Source organism: Astyanax mexicanus, chromosome 2 (assembly GCF_023375975.1).
Source record: "Astyanax mexicanus isolate ESR-SI-001 chromosome 2, AstMex3_surface, whole genome shotgun sequence".
In the NCBI taxonomy this organism is placed as follows: Eukaryota; Metazoa; Chordata; class Actinopteri; order Characiformes; family Acestrorhamphidae; genus Astyanax; species Astyanax mexicanus.
Window position 1 is genome coordinate 74484216 of NC_064409.1, and position 26462 is coordinate 74510677.

The 26462-nt window shown below is 38.7% G+C and overlaps 2 protein-coding genes across 3 annotated transcripts in view; one reads left to right on the top strand and one right to left on the bottom strand.

Moving 5' to 3' along the window:
* tmem65 (transmembrane protein 65) overlaps positions 1-17513 on the top strand; it is a 238354-nt gene extending 220841 nt beyond the window's left edge. Inside the window, exon 10 of the transcript XR_007438005.1 lies at positions 17423-17513. The gene's annotated coding sequence lies outside the window, so the exon portion shown is untranslated. The remainder of the gene's footprint in view (positions 1-17422) is intronic.
* Positions 1173-24798, bottom strand: lingo4a (leucine rich repeat and Ig domain containing 4a). 2 transcript variants are annotated; one of them, XM_022671960.2, is made up of 4 exons: positions 24463-24796; positions 9893-9959; positions 5352-5995; positions 1173-4479 (listed from the first exon to the last, which is right to left on the bottom strand). In XM_022671960.2, the coding sequence occupies exons 3-4, from the start codon at positions 5984-5986 to the stop codon at positions 3273-3275; spliced, it is 1842 nt and encodes a 613-aa protein (XP_022527681.2). In that variant the 5' UTR covers positions 5987-5995; positions 9893-9959; positions 24463-24796; the 3' UTR covers positions 1173-3272. The 2 variants fall into 2 exon arrangements, with proteins under 2 accessions (XP_022527681.2, XP_007257797.3); XM_007257735.4 differs by lacking the exon at positions 9893-9959 and having other exon boundaries at positions 24463-24798.
* Positions 24799-26462: the final 1664 nt, after the last annotated feature.

The window sequence follows — 26462 nt, forward strand, 5'->3', positions numbered from 1 at the left end:
AAAATGAAGAGACCACTTTAGTTTCTGAATCAGTTTCTCTGATTTTGCTATTTATAGGTTTATGTTTGAGTAAAATGAACATTTCTCCCAAATTCCAAATAGAAATATTCATTTAGAGCATTTATTTGCAGAAAATGAGGAATGGCTGAAATAACAAACCTCAAATAATGCAAAGAAAACAAGTTCATATTCATAAAGTTTTAAGAATTCAGAAATCAATATTTGGTGGAATAACCCTGGTTTCTAATCACAGTTCTCATCATGCATCTTGGCATGTTCTCCTCCACCAGTTTTACACACTGCTTTTGAATAACTTTATGGCTTTACTCTGTGGTTCAGTTTGGTTTGATGGCTTGTGATCATCCAACTCATCTTCCTCTTGATTATATTCCAGAGGTTTTCCATTTGATAAAATCAAAGAAACTCATCATTTTCAAGTGGTCTCTTGGTTTTTTTTTTCAGAGTTTATTTAAACAATGTTGAGAGATGGAGGAAACCATAGTCTGAAGGTTTATGTATTTTATATACATTTACTCTGTTTAGTTTGGGTTCAACAAGTTGCTTTTTGTGGTGTTGTGCAGAATTCTGCCTCCCTGCCAGAATCTGAGCTTATAAATAATGTTTAATGCATAAATATATATATTTATTTCTGCTGTGTGTGATGGGTTATATTATCAATTGTCTATATACTTAAATATGCTTACAAAAGCTTATTATGGGGTGTCCTCATTTTTTTATATGATTTTTGACATGAACACAGTGACACCAGCACACATGACAGAGTCGCTCTGCAGCTCAATGCATTCACAAATGAAAATGGGCCTGCGTGACCAGCACAGTAACCTCAATCTGATCATCACCGGTAATTTGTAAATTAATTCTCTCTCTCTCTCTCATTCTCTAGCTCTCTCTCTCTCTCTCTCTCTCTCTCTATCTCTTTCTCTCTCACACACACTACCACTAATGTCAGGTCGTCATTTCCCCCTGCCGACGCACGGCACTCGTGCGATAGACGGTTTTATTGCTATTTTTGATTCTGATTTGGGTTTAAAGTCACAGTTTATGGGGATTTGTGAATGAACACCTGTGCTGTGGGTGAGACTGTCTGTGTCAGTGGCAGCCTGGAGGCTTTGTGTGCATTTTACCAGATATTAAACAGGGTATGCAGAGTGTTAAACAGGTGATAGCTTTTATTTTCTACAAATAAAAGTCTTAAAAATAAAGCATCTACATTGATCTGCATGTTTATGGTTGATGACAAATCCCACCTTTTTATTTGTGTGAATTAATTAGTGAAATGTACACAAAGTCATTCAGAGAGAGGATTTGCTGTGAAACGATTCATTGTAGAGAAATTGAGAAACCTATAGCCATTTAGAGTAGCACCTGGGTTTTAAATGTAATTATCATGTTTAAATAGACTCTATTTTGGAACCAATTTGCTTTACATATTCTAGATATACTTTTCTATCCTGTATATACAGTATTTAAACTAAACTTTTAACCCAAATTGAAGATTGTTAAGAGTTTTCCAGCTGAAAAAAGCAGCATCTCAAGCTGGTATAGCAGGTCAGTCAGATTTTTGTGTTTGAATTTGAGTTTAACCCTCTATAGCATGGATTTGCTTTTTTCTGGAAGGAAAATAATAACCACCACTGCATTAGCATTATTCCCCTAAAATGTGGTCTAGCTACATAATGTTGCACTGAAGCAACAAATGAAAAAAAAAACACTGTTTTACACAATAGCAACAAAAAATAAATAAATTAGATATTTGGTGACATTTTGTGATAGAAAAGAACATGTGTAATAACCAAAAAAGTGGTTTGTCGCCTGCTGTCACGTTCTTGGCCTGTTCCCTCTCTGTCTTTGTGTCTAATGTGCTATTTCTGTATTAACTTTAAGTTCTGCCACAGTCCCGTGCTCCTCTACGTGCTCCTGTCTGTGTGCTTAGCTGTTCATTTGTAGCTCCGCCCCCTCGTTACCTGTCCTCATGTGTTTCCTGTTTCCTGTCCCCTTCTGTGTGTATAAATAGTTCCCTTTGGTCAAGTCTCACTGGTTAGGCATTTTTATGTCAATATACTCTGTGTCTCATGTTTTGTTTTGTTTCAGTTGTTTGTTTCTTTGTGCATTTAGTTCCTTGTTTTTTTATTTGTGTATAATTCAATAAATCTACATGCATTTGCATCCGCCTCCACGTCTCCTCCTTGCCCCAACCTGACAGAACCACGGACCAGTGAGACTGGAACAAAGGGAACTATTTATACACACAGAAGGGGACAGGAAACACCTGGAGACAGGTAACGAGGGGGCGGAGCTACAAATGACCAAAACTCACATGATCAAAATCTAATCCAACATACATTATGTTGATCAAGAGCTTTTCCAATAGCTTGACCACCTAAAACCTCAAATGGTTATGTGATTTTCTTCCATGTCTCAACAAGGGATGTACAGTTAATTACTTGAATCAATAACTACTTGGAATTACTTAGAATTAGCGCAAACCCTAAAATCTGTGTGGCAGTTGTACTCCAATACCAACATCCCCCTTCACAGCAAATATTACCACACTGAACCCCTCTGAATGACTCTGTGTACAACTTAACTTGAAAATTCCTGGAAACTACCCTTTCAAGGTAGTGCTTCCTTACCGTATTTTGGTGTAAATTCAGTAAATTCTGTGTAAAAATTCCAAACATGCGTACTTCTCAACATGTGTACATTAACAAAGTACGAAAAAAAAAACAGCTTGGGCTTCTTTTTTTGATGCTTTAAAGTCTTTAAATTAAGCACCCAGCATTCAGTATGCATGCTGCATGCTTCCATGCAGTCCATCAGAGCTTCTTCAGTTTCTAACCTGTAAGTTCCCTGTACAATAATTCCACCTTTCTGCTTCATCTCATCTAAGCTTTAAAGTGTTCTTCCTGCACTTTTACCAAAGCTTGGTCATGCCTCGTTCCTGATTGTTCATCAAATGTTCATGACTTCAGTCAAAGTCTAAAGCTTCATGCACCTTCCATTAGCTTCATGCATTGTAGTAGCAAGCAGCACTTGAGAAAAAGTTTATTTATCATTTGTTCAAGTTCCATCCTATTTGGTTATCCCACTCTCTGCTCTCTCATTCTGTTTTATACAAGGTTCATGGTCCAGAAACTCTTTCACAGCTTCTACTGGTCCCTCAAAGACCAGACACATTGGAAGGTCGTTGAAGGCCCCATTGAAACCGAACCTGAAGAGTCCATCAATCCACCAACGCTTGATGCGTTTATTTAGATGAGTTTCATGGTGAACCTGCCAGTCTCCATGCCACCGCCACCTCCATTCGCTGATGCCCCCGCACTGCGAGGGACAAAGTCAATGGTGGCAGTGTGCTTGATCTGGCCTTTGCTCTGGCTCCAGAAGAACATGAACACGAAGCAAATGGCCACCGAGCTCAGGAACGACAGAAATCCCATTGTGACAGCGATCACCAGTGTCTTCACGTCAAAAGGAAACGGCTGAGGACCCTGGGAACCGTTGACAGGCGTCTGGGTGGAAGAAAGGCTCCACCCCTCCAAGAAGAAGTGGGCGGAGCGATTCCGTGACGAAGCAGGAAAGCCTCGTACCCTTAAGTTGACGGAGATGCTGTCGTTTCCTGCTGCATTGGAGGCGAAGCAGCGGTAGTAGCCACTGTCCTGGACTTGAGCGTAACGCACCTCGAGGGTACCATTGGGAAGGACACGGATGCGTCCAGTGGTGGAGATGAGGGTGCGCTGGGGGCTCACCCAGATGACCGAGGGAATAGGGTCTCCATCCACTTGGCAGAAGAACAGAACCGTATGACCCTCGTCGGTGCGCACCTCCTGGGGTTTTCGGTTCAGAATGCGCGCCTGCCTGCAGGTGAACAAACCAGGCAGCTCGGCTTCAGTGAAGTCCTGGAATTTCCTGCCCTGCACCTGAACAGGCGATGTGCAACTGGGCGGCCGCCCGTCAAAGTCCAGGCGCAGGCGACGCCGCAGCACCCACAGCATCCGGCAGTCACAAGCCAACGGGTTCCCGTCGAGTCTGAGAACCTCCACGGTCCCCACCGAATGGAACACAGTGTCCTCCAGGGTCGAAAGTCGATTGTAGGAAACGTTGAGCAGGTGGAAGTGGATGAGGCCGCGGAAAGCTCCAGGCTCCACCTTCAGCAGACTCCCGCCCACCAGGTGGAACTCCTGCAGACGCAGAAGGTCCCCCAGCAGATTTGACTGGATGGTGGTGATTGGGTTGTAGGACAGGTCCAGGTAGCGCAGGTAGACCAGGTGGTGCAGAGGGGAGTAGGGCACTGAGCTCAGGTTGCAGTAGCTGAGAGTTAGGGAAGTGAGGTTGAGGCCAATCAGGCTGTTGGCGGCGATCGAGTCCAGACCAGGTGAGTGGGACACGGTCAGTTCTCTGAGACGATTTAACCTCCGGAAGGAGTTGTTGGGAAGGGTTGTGAAGCTGACCCGGCAGAACCTGGAACCAAAGACATATTTATTTAGTGATATGGAGAAATATAAGATCAGTGCAATAGCCCAGCATTACCTTAAAAACACTGATTTTCCAGAGCTCAATCATGAAATAAAAAAATATATATTTTTTATTCTAATGTTTTATATTATGATTCTTATGTTCTTAGTTCATTATTATTAATTTGGTCATTTCTCATCATTTTACTTTTCTTTTTACTATTACCATTTTATTTATTTTCTTTACTTTTTGTTTGTCAATTAGTTTTTATGGTCTTTCAGAATTTTCTATTTTACATACTGTACATATTTTATTTATATATATTAGATGTTGATTTAAAATTACTATTTCTTTTATTTATTATTTTTTACTATTCTATTCCTTATTATTTCTAATTTCTTATTTAATGTTTTCAACCCATTTTATATTGTAAATGCTCTGCAACATTGTAAATGAGGGTCACCTTCAATGTTTTCCAGAGTAAAAAATAAAGGTTAATTGACTGATTGATTAATTAGTCGATTAGTCAACGATTATTTCTGCAATGTCCTCCTGCCCATGAGGTTTAAATGTTCTCTCATGTAAACCTCATGTTCTGCTGTTTCTATCGTTTTTAGAGATGGCAGAAATAATTGTTGACTAATCGACTAATCGGAAAAATAATCGTCAGAGTAGTCGACTACCAAAATAATCATTAGCTGCAGCCCTAAACAGAACAGGGCATGTTTTTGCCTTGTTGACCAGCTTTTTTACCAGCTTGCACCATCTAAAACCAGCTTCCAACAAAAGCTGGCCTTACTTTTCCAGCAGGGTGCTCTGAAATATTTTCATCATGCACTTGTAAAATAATGTAAAATAAATCAAATAAATTTTATAACCTGAGTCGTGACAGTGCAGTGAGCTGCGACAGCGCCTCGCTTGGGATGGACGTGAGGTTACACCTGTCCAGATTGAGCTCCTGCAGATTGATGAGGCCGTTGAAGGCGCGGTTGGAGATGAACACCAGGTCGTTCTCGCTGGCCTCCAGCTTCTGCAGAGAGGCCATCTCTCGAAACGTGAAGTCCAGGAAGACCAGCAGCTCGTTCTCTCTGACGTCCAGCAGGCGGAGATTGGAAAGTCCTGAGAAGGCCCCGACCGGGATGATCTTGAGCTGGTTTCGATTCAATCGAAGCGTCAGCAGGTTCTGCAGCCCGAGGAAGGCCTCCACCTCGATCATTGTCAGCATGTTCTCACTCAGGTCCAGCTCTCGCAGCTGACTCAGACCGGCGAACTGCCGCCTCCCGAGCATCTTCAGGCGATTAGTGGAGAGGTTGAGGCGCTGGGCATTGCTGTGAATGCTGTCGGGTACAGTGGTCAGGTGCCGTGAAGAGCAGTTGACCAGGAGGAACTCGTGTAAACACTCACAGCGCTGAGGGCAGGGCCAAGGTGGGTCTCCTGCTGCTGCCACTCCCACTAACCACAGGAGAACAACCCACCAGTACACCCCCCGCCAATCAGTGACCTCCATACACATCTGTCCTGCCTGTGACAACAGAAGAGAAAGAAATAAAGCAATTATTGTACACAAAAAACTAAAAGAATTCTGCAAAAATTACATCGATTTTATTATTTTGTTTTATTTTATTATTATTATATTGTATTTATTTATATTTTACACAGGCTATGGAGAGCTAAAGTGTAACATATTTTCACACCTGCTTCTTTTCTATTTATATGCCAAATTTTTCGCACTATAAGGCGCAATTCAAATCCTTTAATTTTCCCCCAAAAATCGTTGGTGTGCCTTATGTATGAATTTTACCAGTCAGGTTGTAAGGAGCTGTAAAGCCACCCTGCCAAACTGCAGCGTTATTCAGGAGTATCAGTTTAGTTTAGCATTAGCATTAGCCCCTAACCACAATTTCCTCGTTCAGAGGTGAGTATTATCGTACTGTGGCCTGCTGCTAACCCCAGCTAGCACAGCTGGAGCAGCATTAGCATTATCCGCTAACCATGCTCGCTATTTCCCTGTTCAGAATCTAAGCTTACTGTAAATAAATGAAAGCGCTTTACTCACCCAAATAAACAGAGAAATTTGTGTTGATTAAGAACAATATATGATATTTCTTTTCAGTTTTTTTCACAAAATACTTTGACAATACTTAATTTTTTTTTGTTTTTAGATCATTTGCTTCCTTTAAAGGCCTTGGCAGTTTACTGCAACATTCTGTAGACTGGATCTTGTATTATTTGCACTTTTTTTATTAACTGGACCTGAGGAGTTTAAATAAAAAAAGAAAGGGAAAAACATGGTGGTGTACTAAAACCTTTAGATTCTTAAATATAAAGTTTCATTAGATTTTAACAATAAACGTCTTGGTGCCAGATATGAATTGGCCATCTGTCCTGGGTAAATGCTGTCATGCACGATGCAATCCTTCAGGTGGATGGTTGTTTTCGGTTGAGAGTATGCTGTGTGCTATTGGCTGCCTCTTCTCACTGGTGTGTGGATGAGTGCTTGAGTATGAATGGTTGTGTGTAAAAAGTGTAAACTGTAAAGTGTCCTTGGGTTTCTAGAAAGGCGCTATACAAGTTTAACTTTATTCATTAATTTTATCAATGCTGGATGAGTTGTTAGTGAGTTATAGCAGTGAGCAAATAAAGCCAGGAGCTACCAGAAATTCCCCAAAGTGTAAAAGGTTAAACAGACAAGGTCTCTAAATGGATTGCCTATAGTGAATTAGAGGCAAGGTAAGGGGAATTGCATTAAAAAGGTCAGGTCGAAAGCCTGTGGAGTGTGATCTGTTTAGGCACTTAATGTAAGAACCCCCACGGCTCCTTTTTAATCCCACGTTTGCCCTCATTTCTGTGGCACACTCTTAACACTGCCCACTTTGCTGTGACATATGTGCAAAACCGTGAACAGAAAGGCTCCATTAGGCCTAAGCCAGAATGACAGGCATCCCTAAGTGCTCGTTTTCACCACAGCGGCAGGGCAGGAGGGCTTGATGGCCTAAATGAGGGATCAGAACGGGGCAATCAAAGGACTTCATCACAACATTTATACTGGGGTTTCATTTGAGTTTAGTGAAACTCAGCAGAAGCTCAGTAAAAGCACGTTATCACTTATGTTGGTAAGTGGATTCTATAATAAGTAGCCATGGATGAGATGTCTGTAGGTCAGTGCTAATGCTAAATATGTGGATCCACACTCAATTTTGTTCCTTATTAGAAACTTTAAGAACTTTATTAGAGATGCAAGACTTGATTCTTGGTCTAAATGTTTTATGGGGGTTAAAAATGTATGACTATAAGTATTGGTCAATTTTTATTCTGTGTAATCATCTGCTTGTTGTATTTAAACACTAAAAATATTGCAGTAAGGGCCCTATCGTACACTGCGCAAGGTGCATTGACATGTTTATTGCTAACTTGCACCCTTGCCATTAAAATAGCTTTAGAGTTTAGGAATAAATTTAAACTGATAGGCATGGTGTTCTTCAAATCGACTCGACAATAAACAGAATAAAGAATAAAATAACATTACTGTTCCCTTAACTAAGCTGCTGGTGTTTCTTCACAGGTCAGTTTCCTCTGCTGAGACTCACAAAAGCGCTGCGCTGTTAAGATATGAACTCGCCAGAGCAAGTCAGAGCAAACCTGCCTCTTAAAGGGAAGTGAAACGCTGATTGGTTTATTTCACGTCATGCCCAAAACACACCCATGATTAATTAAGAGAATTAGTACACGCCTTTTGCACATTTCGATACGTGCAAGGTGTATTTTTTGTGCCTCCATGATACCAAAGACACACCAACGTGCCCTAAATCCACCCAATAGGGCCTCAGCAGTATGAGTATAATAGGTTACGCTGCTGATTGCTGTATCTACTGTAACTGTAGATTAACCCTTATTTATAAACAGAAATAACTGTTACACTGCACTCAAAGGGAGCTGGTTTATGCCAATGCGTCAGATTTGACACAACACCTGTAAATTCAACTCCAGAGTTTCCTATATCTTCTTGTCTTTTTTTGTCTCAACAACAATAGAGACAATAGAGTCACAGAGTTCAATGGGTTAAAGCAAGTAATAATAGGATAATTAGGAGGTGTGTGGTGGTGATAAAGTGGGGATTTCTCTGATTACCGGGCTGTGTAATTACACCATTAATGATCCAAACGTGCGTAAGACGTGGGGTCAGGTGTCTGTCAGGGAGGGGTTAGTCTGAAGAATAGAAGAGCCACTTTTAGTTCACTAAAGAATTGTGTTTGTGAAAGAGATTTGTGAACGTGATGAACCTTTTGCAGGACCTTGATGAAAAGGTTTTACACTAAATTATCTTTTTAACAAAATCATTTCTGTAAATATGGCCTCAATAAAAGAACAATTTAAAGCACATTCTATAGGTAAAAAAAATAAATAATTGAATAAAAAAAATAAACATTTCTTCAATGGTTCTTTAAAATGTTCAGAAATCCCTTTTTGTCTAAAATGGAATCATTAAAGAACCTTTTGTTGAACTATTATTATTTAGTGGTTAAAAGACCCCTAACTTGACCAATTTCTAAACCAATTTAAAGCCTCAGAAATGATTTTTTAGGTAAACAAAAGTCCATCTTCTACAGCATTGCTAAAATTAGCATTTGTAGTATTTTTTTTTTTTTTTAAGATTTAAAGAACCTTCATTTAATCAAACAATTAAACACCGGTATAACAAAAAATATACTTTTAGGTACTGAAAGATTGTTTACTTTCTAATGCAAAAATGCTAATAGTGATACGAGGGACACTAACAGCTCAGCGATATGTGCAGGACATCCTGCAGCCACATGTGTTGCCACTTATCTTAAGCAGGATTGTCAGGAGGTGTGCAGGAAGGAAGGACAAGGAGAGCGGACGCAAATGCAAATATTTATTAAAGAAACAAAAAGACTGAACCATACAAAGAAACATGGAGAACGTAGAACTGAGATACACAAAACACCTGAACTGGCGTAACACGTACAACACCGGATAAGGAATACAGGAACAAGGGGACTATATAAAGACACGGACAAACAGGAAACACCTGACGAAAAGGCAATGAGGGGCGGAGCTATAAATGGGCACAGGTGAGTGGAAAAACACCAGGGAAGAAATACAGAGGAGCCGGGTCACGTGAGAATAACAGACAGACATGAGAATAGACAGAAAACAGGCTAAAAATGTGACAAGGATGGTGTTTTGAGCCATTTTCACCTTCATTTGCAGCTGAGATACGAAGTTTATGTGATAAAGGTTTAAAAAAAACCTTAATTTGATCAAACGGTTCTACACCAGTATAACAAAATTGGTTATTTATGAAACGAAAAGTGGTTTATTACATACAGAACCCTTTGAAGCAGCTCATTTTAAAGAGTGTATTAGCCAAACACACATCACATCCCCAGAAACTCACCTACAGGCCAAGCTGCTGCGGCTTCACATACCCAGCAGCTTTCAGACAAACTCCTACAGGCCTTCACCTAACCAGCAGAGAGAGAGAGAGAGAGAAAGAGAGAGTTTATAAAAAAAAAATCCAATAAGACACACTGAAAGTCAGCCGGTCTGTTAGCCCCAGCCGACACTCCCCTCAGTCAGAGGGCGGATTAACTCAGAGTTCAGACGAAGATTACCCTCTGAATTATGACATGTGTGTGAGAGAGGGGGAATTGGAAGTTTGTGATTTTGTGTCGTCTTGTGTTGCTGTTGCTGTGCAGAGAAAATGAGAATCTTAAGAAAATATGTGTCATTAACTACAACTATACAAATATATAACTTATATCAAGTAAGATGGCTCTGTACTCATGCACTTGTAGAAAACGCATATCCATAAAGCTATATATACAGGGGTTGGACAATGAACCTGAAACACATGTTATTTTAGTGGGAGGTTTCATGGCTAAATTGGAGCAGCCTGGTGTTCAATCTTCATTAATTGCACATTGCACCAGTAAGAGCAGAGTGTGAAGGTTCAATTAGCAGGGTAAGAGCACAGTTCTGCTCAAAATATTGCAATGCACACAACATTATGGGTGACATACCAGAGTTCAAAAGAGGACAAATTGTTGGTGCACGTCTTGCTGGCGCATCTGTGACCAAGACAGCAAGTCTTTGTGATGTATCAAGAGCCACGGTATCCAGGGTAATGTCAGCATACCATCAAGAAGAAGGACGAACCACATCCAACAGGATTAACTGTGGACGCTGTAAGAGGAAGCTGTCTGAAAGGGATGTTCGGGTGCTAACCCAGATTGTATCCAAAAAACATAAAACCATGGCTGCTCAAATCACGGCAGAATTCAATGTGCACCTCAACTCTCCTGTTTCCACCAGAACTGTCCGTCACCACAATAAATTATTGTGGTCTAAAACCAGGTGTTTCAGTTTCATTGTCCAACCCCTGAAGGTCTGTCACAATAACAATTTTTGTGGACGCTATATTGTCCCAGAAATGATTTTAAAACAAATAAATGCCACTGATATATTGGTGATATAATAGCATAAAATATCAATTATAACCTTTTAAAGACAACACATTTGTATTTAATCATATATTTGGGAAACATAGACCCTGCCTAAGACTCCACTCAAGAGATACGCTGACGATGAGAGGAAGGCTGAGGCAACACGAACCTAAGAGACACTAAAGTTAAGCGACTAGAGCCACACTGGGCTCGTTTTTGGTGTTGATGGAGGCCATTCACACTTTAAATGTAGTGTTTTTTTATAATAAAAAAAAATCATTCAACCTATGATAGAAACTTAGGGAACTTAGTAAATAAAAGATGTTAAACCAACCAGAATATGTTTTATATTTTAGATACTTCAACATAGCACCTCTTGCATAGATGACAGTTGGCTGGATTTTCTCAGTCAGCTTAATGAGGTAGAGTCACCTGGAATTCAGGCTTTCAGTTAACAGCTGTGCTGAACTCATCAAGAGTTAATTACTTGAATTTCTTGTCTTTTAATGTGGATGTTTAAAAGCATCAGTTGTAAAGTAGTGAAGAGGTAGAGTTACAGGTATACAGTGAATAGTGAATATTTGAGTAATGTTCTAATCCAGATTATGAGAAGCAACAACTACTCAACTAAGTCAGTCAATCTTAAATATTTCAAGAACTTTGAAAGTATCCTCAAGTGCAGTCAGCACAAAGACTGTCAGAAACGTTGATAAATGATGAAACTGGCACTTATCAGGACCGCTCCAGAAAAGGAAGAGCAGGAGTTTCCTCTGTTGCAGCAGATAAGAGCACCTAAATGCTTCTTTACAGAGTATTTTGGTTTGTTTAACATTTTTAAGTTACTACATGATTCCTCATGTGTTGCTTCATAGTCTGAATCACTTCAGTATTCGTTTACTATGAAGGGAAAACAATATACATATAAAATACTGGTACTGTATATGCAAACTGTATTTAGTCTTTAACTGCGGTGCAGCACCGTCCAATAAAATAAATTAAAAGCCCAGTATAAATGTAGGCGAAAAACTCTTGCACTAAATGAAAGCCTGGTTAAACAGCTCTCACAGGCAGCACTCTCAATTAGACTAATGCTTTAACTCAGTGTCCTCAGTCTAGACTGCTCTCAGCCCTGCTGTTATAATTCTGCTCCTCTACCACTCTACAGCCTGACCTCTTTACAGGGTTAGATAAGGAAACGAGGGAAAGTTTAATGTGCTTTACAGGGCACGCCGCAAGGTTACGGACATAAAGCTCCACAGCGCACTGCGTATAAACATCAGCACATAATCCACCCCGTGTAGCGCAAACAGCTCCTCACACTGACCAGCCACTAAACGCTCACATTACACTCTGCTACCAGATGTTACTGCTGTTATTATAGCCTTTCTGAGGACCGGCCACTTCATTAAAGTTCAGCACTTCACTGCAGTGCTGAGGATAATAATAAAGTATACAGAGAAACAGATACAGAACTACAGCCTACTACAAAGTGTCACATATAGAACCTATAGGGGTTGGACAGTGAAACTGAAACACCTGTCATTTTAGTGTGGGAGGTTTCATGGCTAAATTGGAGCAGCCTGGTGTCCAATCTTCATTAATTACACCTTGCACCAGTAAGAGCAGAGTGTGAAGGTTCAATTAGCAGGGTAAGAGCACAGTTCTGCTCAAAATATTGCAATGCACACAACATTATGGGGGACATACCAGAGTTCAAAAGAGGACAAATTGTTGGTGCACGTCTTGCTGGAGCATCTGTGACCAAGACAGCAAGTCTTTATGATGCTTCAAGAGACACGGTATTCAGGGTAATGTCAGCCTACCACCAAGAAGGACCAACCACATCCAACAGGATTAACTGTGGATGCTGTAAGAGGAAGCTGTCTGAAAGGGATGTTCGGGTGCTAACCCAGATTGTATCCAAAAAAAACAAAACCACGGCTGATCAAATCACAGCAGAATTCAATGTGCACATCAACTGTCCTCAAGTTTCCACCAGAACTGTCCGTCACCACAATAACGTTTGTGGTCTAAAACCAGGTGTTTCAGATTCATTGTCCAACTCCTGTATATCAGAGAAGTGGATCAAATAGACGCATGAAACAAGGAGCTAGTTGAAATGAAATGGCTGGTCAATTAATTTGATGATGCGGCAAAAAAAAAAATATATATATATATATATGAAACTATGTATCATGAAAATTACATTAAACATATAATTTACTAATAAGCAGCCGAATGTAGTTTTGTCTGTTTTTTTAAAGCAATTTATTACAAACATTTAAAAGTTTTTTTTTGGCATATTTTTGGCATGTTTTGGATAAATATTTGTATAATAGTTTAATAGATTTATAGTGTTTTACACTGTTTTTTCAGAAAAAAAATCACATTTAAGGACACAATAAATAGGGCCATGTCTCATGACTTTTCTCATGTCAGTGCACAGCTTTTTTTTTTTGCAAATTCTGGTTCTTTGAAGGAATCACTCTTTATTTTTAAGAGTGTAAATGTAAAGGATTGGTTTATTTTTGTAATTGATTGTTTTATGATTGTTTTATCATGTAAATCCTTTCAATAATACCTCAATACAATGCTGAATTTTAATAAACATTTTAACAATAAACCTTCATGAAGAATCAGTCCAGTGCAGTCTACAGACAGCTGCTATAAAATCTCCCAGAAACACTTTAATCCCAGTATACCCTGAGTATACACAGTTAAGGTGTTTACTGGTTGTTCTGGGGGAGATTTAGCTGAAGACATGATGTCCTGTAGCTCTTATATTATGTTATGTCATGTACGCATTATCTTACGTACATTACCTTACGTAATGTTTCCGGCTACAGGATCTATACAATCATCTCTCTGCGGTGATTGGTTCACCTGGACCTTTTGTAATCCAATCTATTGTCTCCTGGCCTTTTTATGATTGGATATGATTTATTGTGGCTGAAATATGCAGCAGCTCTGAGCTCAGTGCATATGTAAATTCCAGTGATGTCAGGATCGAAAAGGATGCTAAATATAGATTTCCTTGATTCTCTGAATTTCATTTCATGAGATAATTAATAAAAAGTACACATCACTAGTCAGTAACTAGACTTATATTCTGACATTTTGAAAGGTCACTAGTTGGTTTTATTGGCTCTTTAAATTTAATAAATATTTTTTAGATTAAAAAACACAGAACAGACCTATATTTGTTTAATGACGACCAAAGACATGACAGGGTTTTTTGCAGGATCACTATTTATCACTATTATTTGGTGGAATAAGCTGTTTAACAATGGAGCAGAATCAGAAGTACCTTTTGGCCACAGCTACCTATGTATATGAATACTGTGATTTATCAGAGACTCACGACTTTTATCCCCATTAACAGTTTATTTTTCTGCCACACTGTTAGTTCTTTATATTTTTTAATAGAATATATTTTGTGTTTAACTGCCTATAAGCTTATTTTTTTCCCGTTTTTTGCTACAACCTTGTATTGCAAAGATTTACATTTTCACTGCTGTGCATTTACCTTTGTTTTAGATAGAATTAATGCAGTAAAGAATATCCTTTTTGCAAAATGTGTAATTTATTAAACTAATCAAAAATAAAAAATAACACTGCACAATACGACAAATTAGTGCAAAATAAAATACCTTTAAATTTAATGACTTTAAAATGCTGCCTGTGTTTAAAATACTGTACATATTAAAGTAAGAACCATATAAGATGTATTAACTGTAAAATTTTTGTAAACAGTCACGTAAAATATTCTTCCGTTGGGGCTTCCCGCAGATCTCCTATTGGCTGTTGCCATTTTTCATGTCACTATTTGCGTGAGCCGAGTCTCTAGACAGATATTAAACAAGGTTGATTTTATCTGAACAGAAAGACGAGAAAAAGACTGACTAAAACTTCCGGTCCTAACCATCTTACCATTGAGATGGCTCGATGTGACAGTGAAATCATACTTTAATACATATATACACTTATATACACTACAGGATCAGTCAAAAGTCACAGAACACCCTTTTATGTCAAAAATAAAATATGGAGGCTTTTAAAATAGCATCCATGTACTGGACATAACTCACCCTGTATATGGACAAAAGTATTGGGACACCTGCTCACTAATTTGGAGAAGAGTTTATCTTGCTTTTGTTTGGCTGTTTTTTATGCTTATTGCTATCTTACACCCTGACAACAGTCTATTTTCACACCTCCCACCTGTGTCATTTAAACAGCAACAGTGCTTGTGAATATATCTACACTGATTGGTGTGGTGGTCTGGAAATGAGATGTGTTCAGGGTAAATTTCTGGTGTATTGCTATCTTAGCAAAGAAAAACACAGGTGCTCCACTGACTGAAATAAACCTAGACAGACATGAACAGTCCGACTTATTTATACTGCTGTCTTGGCAGTAAATTGTCAATAGCCGTCTTTAAAATCCTGTTTATTAATCTGCTTAATAAGATTTTTATATTTTCTGATTAAAAACAGCTTTTTCGCTTTCACCTAAAGGGGTGCTGGGACATATTTTAGGGGTGTTTGATCATTGAGTGTTAAGGAAGAATGCCTGTTTTTTGGCAGATTTTGATGGCTTCTTTTGCTCTAATTAAAGCTTAATAAGAATAAAAGGTTATTTTTTTCGGTGGTATAGCTCACTTTTTGTAATTTTAATAAAGTTTTGGGCGAAATTCAAATAATATACTAAATTAAAATGTAGAGAGTTGTTTTATCTTGTGGGGTAAAATGTGTTAACACTGATGATACCGTGCTACATATAGTTACACATATGACTCCAAATGATGAATTATCTTTAAAATTTTAACTCTTATGGTAGAGTTATTTTAACACTATAGTGAGTGGAACCATATGTTATCTAGGACAGTGTTAAATTCAACTCTTAAAGAGTTCATTTAACACTGTCAATTTTGCTGTGTAGATATCACTACCTTCCCATTAACAGACAAGGTTCGATTTCCTGGCTTTAATCTTCTACATGTGTCCCATAATTCTGATTATAAAGTGAGTCACTCTATAAAAAAGGAAATGCATAAGAGATAAAGAGTGTATTTAACGCAGCAAGTTTGGAAATGTTTCCAGGTCGAGAGAAGAAGAAGAAGAAGAAGAAGAAGAAGAAGAAGAAGAGGAGCAGAAGAAACAAAACTAGATTTTTGGGACACGACCAGAGGGACTCCTGTCCCCGTGCAGCATTCTCACACAGCCCAAACCACATTAACCATTCAGAAATTACACTACTTTAAACTTCCACAGTGCTGGAATGAGGAGACACTGCGTAAAAAATTGATTGTGAAGTGTTACCTAAGGGGATGGCTTTGGAACACCCACATCTGTATAAGTTGTGAGGTGATATCTTGTGAGTGTGGGGGAACAGTGGCCTGCTTGAATTCTGGGAATTGTACTGTATCAGCAGTCTGATGGTGGGTGCTGATAGATGAGGTGTTCTATTTGTGAAGTTTAAGTGCAGGGATTTTAAATTTAGTGTTATTATTTGTGTTCTTCTTCTTCTTCGTCTTATTTACCTCTTACTATTTTATTGATTTACATTGTAGCCCGTCCACTTATACTTTTATTCTGAATTATTTGATTTGTTCTTAATTATAAAGCAATAATAAAAATGAAATCTGTCCACAAGTAACTCCTGTGCAGCTTAAACCACCAACAATGGATGTCCTCAGGTGAACCACCAGCCTCTGAGTGTGTGTGTGTGTGTGTGTGTGTGTGTGTGTTTGTGTGTAGCGGATGGTGCAGCATCTCTGTGTGAAAGTCCGGGACTCCAACAGACGCTTCTGTGTAACTCTGTGTTTGGCAGGCAGTGCGTAAGTTATCTAACACACACACACATTCACACAAACACACACACACACACACACACACATTCACACAAACACAAGGTGAACCCAGGCCAACATGATACAGCACAAAAGTGTGCGTGCACTATGCACTAGTGTGTGTGTGTGTGAGTGTGTGTGTTGGTCTGAGTGTGTGTGTGTGTGTGTGTAAATTATTAATACTTGCACACACGAACATGGTGGTTGAGCAACTGATACTGACAGGTTTGAGCAGCTGTTTGGTAAGGTGTGTGTGTGTGTGTGTGTGTGTGTGTACTTCCATTATTATTTTATGTGAAATCAAATGCCTCCATAATGACAGGAAAGCAGGAAGAATATGATGATGATGGGGACTTTGATAAATAAACAAACAGAGCTGAAAGTTTTGTTAGTCGGTTGAAAGTTTCACTCAAATGGAAAAATAAGCACTAAGCTGTGGAGGAGTGGAGGAACTGTGTTCTCTGGAAAGAGAGCTCTATCCAATACTCTATCCAATACTTCTGGTATGAGTTGGGGTACTGAGGATAAGGTGTGGTGATGATCCAAAATTTACACTGCCTGGCCAAAAAAAGTCTCCACCTGGATTTAAGTAAGTAAGTGATGTGTGGTTGATGCTGCAGTTGGTCTGCAGGTTTAGGTTCAGCAACAGTATGTGCTGAAAGAATGAGGTCAGCTGACTACCTGAATATACTGAATATAGACCAGGTTATTCCATCAATGGATTTTATATTTCTTCCCTGATGAACACAAACATATTCCAAGATAACAGTATCAGGATTCATGGTGCTGGAATTGTGAAAGAGTTCAGGATTCAGGAAGCATGAGATCATCATTTTCACACATGGATTGAGAGAGTTCACCACAGAGTCCAGATCTTAACCTCATTGAGAATCTTTGGGATGTGCTGGATGGAGAAGAGCTGCTTTGTGCAGCGGTTGGTCAGACTCTACCATCATCAATGCTGCTGCAAGATCTTGGTGAAAAATTAATCCAGCAACACTCAAATAGAGTAATAATAATAGAGTAAAATAAATAACCTCAAATATTCACTATTCACTGTATACCTGTAACTCTACCTCTTCACAACTTTACAACTGATGCTCTCAAACACATTAAGAGGGTACTGTACAGTAATTTGCATTCAAAGCAGCGACTCATGAGCCTGCAGAAAAGGGAAAAACATCTAAAAGTAAAGTATTTCTATCAAACTACTCAAAAACTCGACTCTCCCAGAGGAAGAATCACACAGTTCACAGCTTTTACAGGGTCGGTTCAGATTCATTCCTTTTCCCACTGATATCTGTTACTCACTGATACCAATATGCCTCTCTATATCTCTATACACAACATTCACTTACCCAGGGGAAAGGGGCAGCAGTGCTGAGTCATATGACCTCAAATCAATATCACAAATAATTTAACATTTTAATAGCAATGCCCTGAAATTTTTTTTTTATATTTGGCTGAATACAGAGCATGTTTCTTGCTTTCCAAAAAAAAAATCAATATATTCAGCTATTAAACACATTTTTAACATCCAGGAATAGAAAGGAAAGGCGCATTATGTGACACTAGTAAGGAACAGGGGTGTTGCCATGTTTTCCTTCTAATTCAGCGGTTCTTGCCACTTGGTGGTAGTGGGGGGGAGGTTAACTAAGTTAAGTAAAGCTAAACTAAGTAAACAAAACTGTAATTCTTTAAAAAAAAAAAACAAGTGCTGGATGTTAATCTACACAGATGTTCTCCTGAAAACGGTTTATTTGGGTGAGTAAAGCGATTCCGTTTATTTACAGGGTGTAGCAGCATTTGCATTACCAGCTAACTGCTAGCACTGACAGCGCTACACTGAGAAACCCTGAGTTCTCTGGTAAGCCAGGGTGATATTAGCAATAAGCAGTTAATCACACATAGCTTGTTTTAACATGGTAAACATGCAGGCTAGAGTCTGATATACTCACCTCTGAAGAGAGAAAGATCAGGTGCTTAGCGCGGTTAGCGGCTAATGCTAATACTGCTTCAGACTCGGGATGTAGAACTAAACGGAAACTCTTTCATAATGCTGAACCTTAGCTGAGTGGCTTTATTACTCCTTAATACCTGACTGATAAAATTTACTTAAATGAAAGGATTTTAAGTGCGTCTTATAAAACGAAAAATACAGTTCTTTTAAATAAAAGCTACTCTAATAATACATTGACTTCAGTATTGCTCTTCTAATAATACATTTACATGTGAGTGACATTTACACAAAGAAAAAGCAGGTTGTCTTTTGATAGACAAATGCCAAAGCCAAGTTAGCTAGTTAGCTACCTCAGCTAATGTTACTATCCTAGCCCTGTACAGCATGAATCATTAAGCTCAGAAACAGTCTGTTAGTGAAGATAAAGTGAAGTTTATACTAAGCTGATACTAAACTGAAACTAAACTTAATCTAAATAAATGATGCTGAACACCTTATTTCATTTGATATGTTTGATAGAAGCGTAAAAACAAACTCAAACCTGTCGTTTGTTGGCTGCTGGCTTCCTGCTAAATAAAGACAGGGCCATTAAAGATGTATTCTTACTGCCCTTATCCTTGCTGCTGTCACAGCGACAACGCTTGTACCTGGAAAGATGCAGCTTATTCCCTGTTTTCAGAGAATGTTCAGTTCTATTGCACATTATTACAGCATCACAGACACTGCTGACACACTGATACAGGCCTGCTCTGTCTAAACACCTGGCAGTGTATTTCACAAAGCAGGATTTGTCGATTAGCCAGATAACTTAAGCCAAAAGTCAAGAACTGGTCAGGAAAGCTCGTATTGGACGTTATTCGCTTTCGGATCGGGTTATCCAACACAGGAGAAAATCCTGCTCTGTGAAATCCCCTCTCACTGACCGTTCTGATACCCAGTGAATACACTGCTGTATCAATTTAATTCAGTCTTCTCAGAAATTCTAAATAGTATGTAGTAAGTACAAAAAAATTTGTTCCAATGTGGGTTTACACTAAAGTGTCAAGTCTTTTATACACTATTTATTACACTATTACAGCCACAAAGCTTAACAGTGCTTCACTGTACTGTAAAGACCTGTATTAGTATAATGACAATAACGTTTTTTGTTTCTAAGATTGATTTTCAATTTTCTCCCATGTATCTCCCAAATTTAGCTAGCCAATTGTCCCACCCATTCAGCTGCTACTCAGATGTATATACCCATCACAGATGATGACACAACACAAGGAGGGTGAAGACTAGCAGCATATAAAGTCAGCAAACACCTTTTGTTAAGCTGCTGCTGATGCAGTATTGCTGAGTAGCATCACAGCGCACTCGGAGGAAAGCGTAGCAACTCGGTTTTGATACATCAGCTCACAGACCCCTTCTGCTGATTGACATCACCCTTTGGAGTGATGAGTGAAAAGAGGACCATCTACTGTACCCACCCAGAGGAAGCAAGGCCAATTGTGCTCTCTCAAGGCTCCGGCATCTGATGGCAAGCTGCATGACTGGGATTTAAACCAGCTATCTCCCGATTGCTCTCTCCCCTCATCACTCCTAGGGTGATGTGGATCAGCACGAGGCTGCGTCTGTGAGCTGATGTATCAGAACCGATTCGCTGCGCTGTGGCATCACCTGTGATGGGGGATATATATCTGAGTAGCAGCTAAATGGGTGGGACATTTGGCCTCGCTAAATTGGGAGAAAATGGGAAAAAATATAAATAAAATTATAAAAAAAAGATATAAGCTATACACAGAAGCAAATTTGTTGTGATTTGATGGATCAGGCTATCCATCTTCATTAAATACCCTCAGAAAAATGCATCAAACTGCACCTTATATGGTAGGAACAGCGTCACTGGGACGGCACAATTACAGGTATGTAATCAACAGGACTGTTGTGTAACTCTGTTGAGTGTACATGTCCTGTAGGGTCAAAAGGCCAAAACCCCACACATGCACACATGCTACACAATACACACTAACAAATACACCCAATTCCCAGAAACTGAGTGTTAATTACTGCAGCAGGTAAACACAGGTCTCCACAGTAACCACCACACAGGAAGTGATTACAGTACTCAGTTACACTCACTGAACCACAGCCAGGAGCAACTGTGTGTATTTTACATACTAAAGCTTAAAAAAATATAGCCTTTACCTCTATACACTCTTTAAACAGGGGTTCTTCAATTCTATTCAGGTCACTGCTGATAACTGTCTTATCTCTTTAGATTTTTTTTTATTTTTATCCCAATTTGCACAGCCTATTACGCAACCCACTCATAAGGACTCCCCCTATCACTAGTAATGCCCCAACTAGCACATGCCACCTGTATTGGAGGAAAGTGCATCGACTCGGTTTCAATACATCAGCTTACAGATAGATGCCTTGTGCTGATCAACATCACCCTTTGGAGTGATGTGGGGAGAAAGCGCCATCTACTGTACCCACCCAGAGAGAGCAAGGCCAATTGTGCTCTCTCAGGGCTCCGGTAGCCGATGGCAAACTGCATGAACAGGATTCAAACCAGCGATCTCCTGATCATAGTGGCAGCACTTTAGACTGCTGGACCACTCGGATTCCCTGTTAATAACTGTTTTATACCACTTTTTCATTTAATTACCTAAATCAGGGATTATTTACTTTTTTTGCTGTGCAATCCTATTTTAGGGCTCAAAGGATTTCAAAATACTGTATATAAAAATAAGAGGACAATAATTAGATAGATTTACTTACTTAATGTGATGATCTGTTCCTGTCTTATTTTCCTATCTGTATGCTTTCGTGTCTTCCCTGGTCTGATTGCTCTTCAGCATATGGCTGTTTTGTTGCTGTCTTGTCTCTGTCCTAGCCTTGTGTCTACATTGTTACCCCGCCCTCTCTTTATCTATTTAGTTTTTCAGATTAGTTTTTTGTGTATTTTGCATATTTTGGAGTGTTTGTTTTCTGTTTTGCTTTTGTTTATCTTGTTTCTTTATATTAAGTTTATTTTTCCTCATTAACGTCCATCCCCTCATCCTTCCTCTTGCCTTTAAAACCCTCTATAACCCACACCTGGAATTAGACATGATGCCAATGATACAGAAAATCCAATTCCATTGGCAAAACCTCCCTACAGTAGGCAGTATTGTGATTTTTCACTATATACTGAATTGTACCCCCTTTATTGTGATATGTATCATGTTGGCAGGTTCTATCTAACTCACAGTGCACAGTGGTTGTTTTTCTATCTTCATGTTCTCTGAATGAGTGCGGTGTAGAGTATGGTTTTATTCCGCTGGCAGATCAGCTAATTTGTTTGCAGTTTTTCATCAAAAACAGAGAGAAAGGTCCTTTAAGTCATGCAGAACAGCTGCTGAACATTAGCTTACGCCATCTGTCCATCAGAGGCTCTGCTTTAGACTGCCAGAGTCAGAGTGCCCTCAGTTCCTCTCACCACTGAGCTCCATCATCTCATTATTTAAGACCAAAAAAATCCAAAATAAGAGAGAAATGGAGTCTAGCAAACTGCAGGTATTGTGCTGACAGACAATACGCTCTTTTAAACAGACAAAAAGCTCTTTTTTACTTTAGCACACATAAAACCATCCAAAAATAGCACACAAAGACCAACAGCTATCAAATACAATGGTTTTAGCTGACTCCACCCTTTAGCTGAAATTTGAAAAAGTGTGTCTCTCTCTGATAGCGGTGAGATGCGGTTGGGGGTATTATTTATTGACTGATCTGCATATCCATGCCTATAGCAGAGTTAAACCTGAGAGGGCTCTGCAGAGGCAAAAACGACTACATTAAAAGAGTTTTTTAAAGGTTAGGAAATGTTTTTTAAAAAATAAGCAGGACTGGTATGTTTCATTACTTCGAAGGAACACATTTCAGCTATTAATGGAAAAATATACAGAACATATACAGTCACATACAGGACTATATGAGTCAAATACAGAACTCTTATTACGGTCTATGTAGTGCTATGTAAACCCATTTTCACTATGTACAACATTTCTAAACACTATGTAGAACTCCATTTGAATGCCTTTTTGAGTCATATTTAGAATGACTAACTTTGTGAAACTCTTTTTATCATGTAGAACTCCTTTTTAGTTCTATGCAGAGCAATTTTGAGTGCTATGTTGAACCGTTTTTGAATACTAAGTAGCTTTTGTAGTCCTTTTAAAATAATTTTGAGTACTATGTAAAACCTGTGTTGAGAACTATGTAAAACTCTTTTTGAGGCACACATAGAACTTTTATTATGTGCTATGTAGACACCCATTCGAATGCCAAATATCACTGTTTGAGTTCTTTGTTGAAATATATTTGAGAACTTTACACACTAAAAAAAAAAATAAGAAAAGATTTGTTCTTAAAAAAGTACAAAGCTTGACTGAGGTAACTGAGAAACTGAGGTATCACTAAAGATTATAAACATTTTAAACATTACCATCAACTGAAGATTTGTCAAGAATTTGATGATTCAAAATTGTCTGGCTTTCAAATAAAAAATGTATAATTAAAATATATATATTGTTTATTAGTACAGCGATACAGAATTGTGTTAATGTACTTACGGCTGTTTAAATGGTACAAATCTGTTCTTTCTGCTGTTTGAAAAGACTTCAAATCTGACCCTGTAAAGACCAATATTGTACCTTTGAGGGTTCAATTAGGAAAAGTGTACCTCTGAGTACAAGAAAGTTTTAATATCGTAATAAATCGTTAATATACCTCTGTTTTTAGTGTGTATAACACTATATTGAGTTTTATATTGTTATATTGATATATTGTTACATTGTTATGATTTATTTATTGTGTGTTTTGTGGAAATAAAGAACTTTGTAGTACTGCAATGAGGCAACAATCTGCTGTAGGCTATGTGTGCTGCGCTCTGTGGCACAGCAGTACTAGCAGAGCATCTATTTTTATAGGCATCTTTGGAGTGATATTAAAAACATGTTCAGTACTATGTATAACTCCTTTAAAGCAGTTTTATGTTGATTATTGGTGTTTTATTCTATAAACTATGGACAACATTTCTCCCAAATTCCAAATAAAAATATGGTCATTTAAAGCATTTATTTGCAGAAAATTAGAAATGGCTGAAATAACAAGAAAGATCTTTCAGACCTCAAATAATGCAAAGAAAATAAGTTCATATTCATAAGGTTTTAAGAGTTCAGAAATCAATTTTGTTGAATAACCCTGGTTTTAATCACAGTTTTCATGCATCTTGGCATGTTCTCCTCCACCAGTCTTACACACTGCTTTTGGATAAATTTATGCTACTCCTGTACAAGAATTCAAGCAGTTCAGCTTGGTTTGATGGCTTGTGATCATCCATCTTCCTCTTGATTATATTCCATTGGTTTTCAACTTGGTAAAATCAAATAAGCTCATCATTTTTAAGTGGTTTTAATTATAAAATATTTATATACATACATAATATTGTTAAAAGGCTAAAAGTCCGTATTTAAGTGCTGTATAGGAGAGAATAAGATTCTACTACTGCTATAAAATAAAAAAAAGTTATTAATAGTAGTTTATCTGGGAGTTTAGATGTAGTACAGCAGTTCTAGTGAGAGTTTAGAGTGTCTTTAACTTGTACAAAATCAGGGTATTATAGTTTAAACATAATAAAATAATAAAGTAATGTAAGTAAATGAATAAAACTCTTCTCTTACCCTGATCTCTGAGCTCTCAGCCCCCGCGGTCTCCGGTCTCCTCTGAATCCCTCGCTGCTCCACACCGCTCCAACATTCTTTACCTGTCTGTTTACCTGTTTATTTTTATCTTTTTTTCTGTTTATGTCTTTGTTTGTTTGTTTGTTGGTCTGTTGTCCTCTTCTGTTCCCCCGCGCGCCGTTACCGCACCTGGTTCACCTGCTCCACGCGCAGCTGCTCGCGCTCCAGCTCCAGCTTCACCGCGCGCGCGACCTCCCAGCGACTCCAGCCGTTCAAAACAGGCGTGTCCGCGCGCTGCTGAGCGGGGGAGCGCGTGCCTACGCGCGCCGCGGGGGATTTGCGTCATTTAAATATTTATTTATTTATGTCCCTAATAAACAGCGGCTGTGGATTCGGGCCAAGGACCCGTATTACTGCAGCCCGGGGGAGGAGCCTGACCCAGCCAAATCTCAGGATTTACACTCATACACAGTTAAAACACACACACACACAATAACACACACACACACACACTAACACACACATTCTCATTAAATGTTTTTATAATAATTTTCCTACATTGTAAATTAATACTACAGTGATCCAGACTATATGAAGGAACACATAAGGAATCATGTAGTAACTTTTATTCTTTCTTTGCTGGGACAGTCCTGATGAGTGCCGGTTTCATCATTTCGATTTTAAAGGTCTTTGCGACGACTGCACTTGAGGATACTTTCAAAGTACTTAAAATGTTTCAGATTGATCTTTATTTCTTTACTTAGTTGAGTAGTTTTTGCTTCTCATAATGTTGATTAAAACATTACTCAAATAGCGCTATTCACTGTATACCTGTAACTCTACCTCTTCACTACTTTACAACTGATGCTCTCAAACACATTAACATTAAAAGGCAAGACATTTAAGTAATTAGCTCTTGACGAGTTCAGCACAGCTGTTAACTGAATGCCTGAATTCCAGGTGACTCTACCTCAAAAAGCCGACTGAGAAAATCCAGCCAAGATGTGCAAAACTGTCTCTATCTAAACAAGAGGTGCTACTTTGACGAACCTAAAATATAAAACATATTCTGGTTTCCTAAATAATTTTATATTTTTCTGTTTGGATGATTTTAGTAGTAATCTACAATGGTGCTGTCCACACATTACTCTTACAGTAGCATACCATATACAGTTGCAAAAAAGTACGTGAACCCTTTGGGATTACTTGGATTTCAATAGACAAACAGTCTGCTTAAACTAATACCACACAAAAAATGATATGTTTGTTGTTTGAACACAACATGGAAAAAGTATATGGAAGTATAAGTATGTGGAAAAAGTACGAACCCCTCGGCTAATGACTTTTCCATGAACTAATCGGAGCCAGGATGTAATGAGATTGGATGTGTTGGTTAAAGCTGCCCTGAATTCCAGGTGACTCTACCTCATAAAGCTGAGACAATCCAGCCAAGATATGCAAAAACTGTCATCTAAACAAAAAGAATGTAAAATATAAAACATATTCTGGTTTGTTTAACACGTTTTTGGTTTACTAAATAATTGTGTATTTTTCTTCATAGTTTGGATGACTTTAGTATTTAGTAATCTACAATGCAAAACCACCAAATTGAAGGTGTCCAAAGTTTTATTTGGTGCTATTTACACACTACCCTTACAGTAACATACCATATGCACAAAAACAAACAACGAGACACACTAACATGCGCACACTTTGAAGGTGAAGCTCCAGCTCAATCTAAAGTTTTTTTGCAGCCTCCAACAGGTTTTCTTTCAGGACTGACCTGTATTTAGCTCCATCCATCTTCTGATCAACCCTGACCAGCATCTCCACCTAATGATACTGCCACCACCACGTTTCACATTTCAGCTTTAGACTTATCTGACCAGAGTAACTTTTTCCCCATGTTTGCTGTGTCTCCTCCATGGCTACTTTCTTCTTTCCACTCTGCAATAAAGGCCATAGTATTAAAGAGTGCACGACTAATAGTTGTCCTGTGG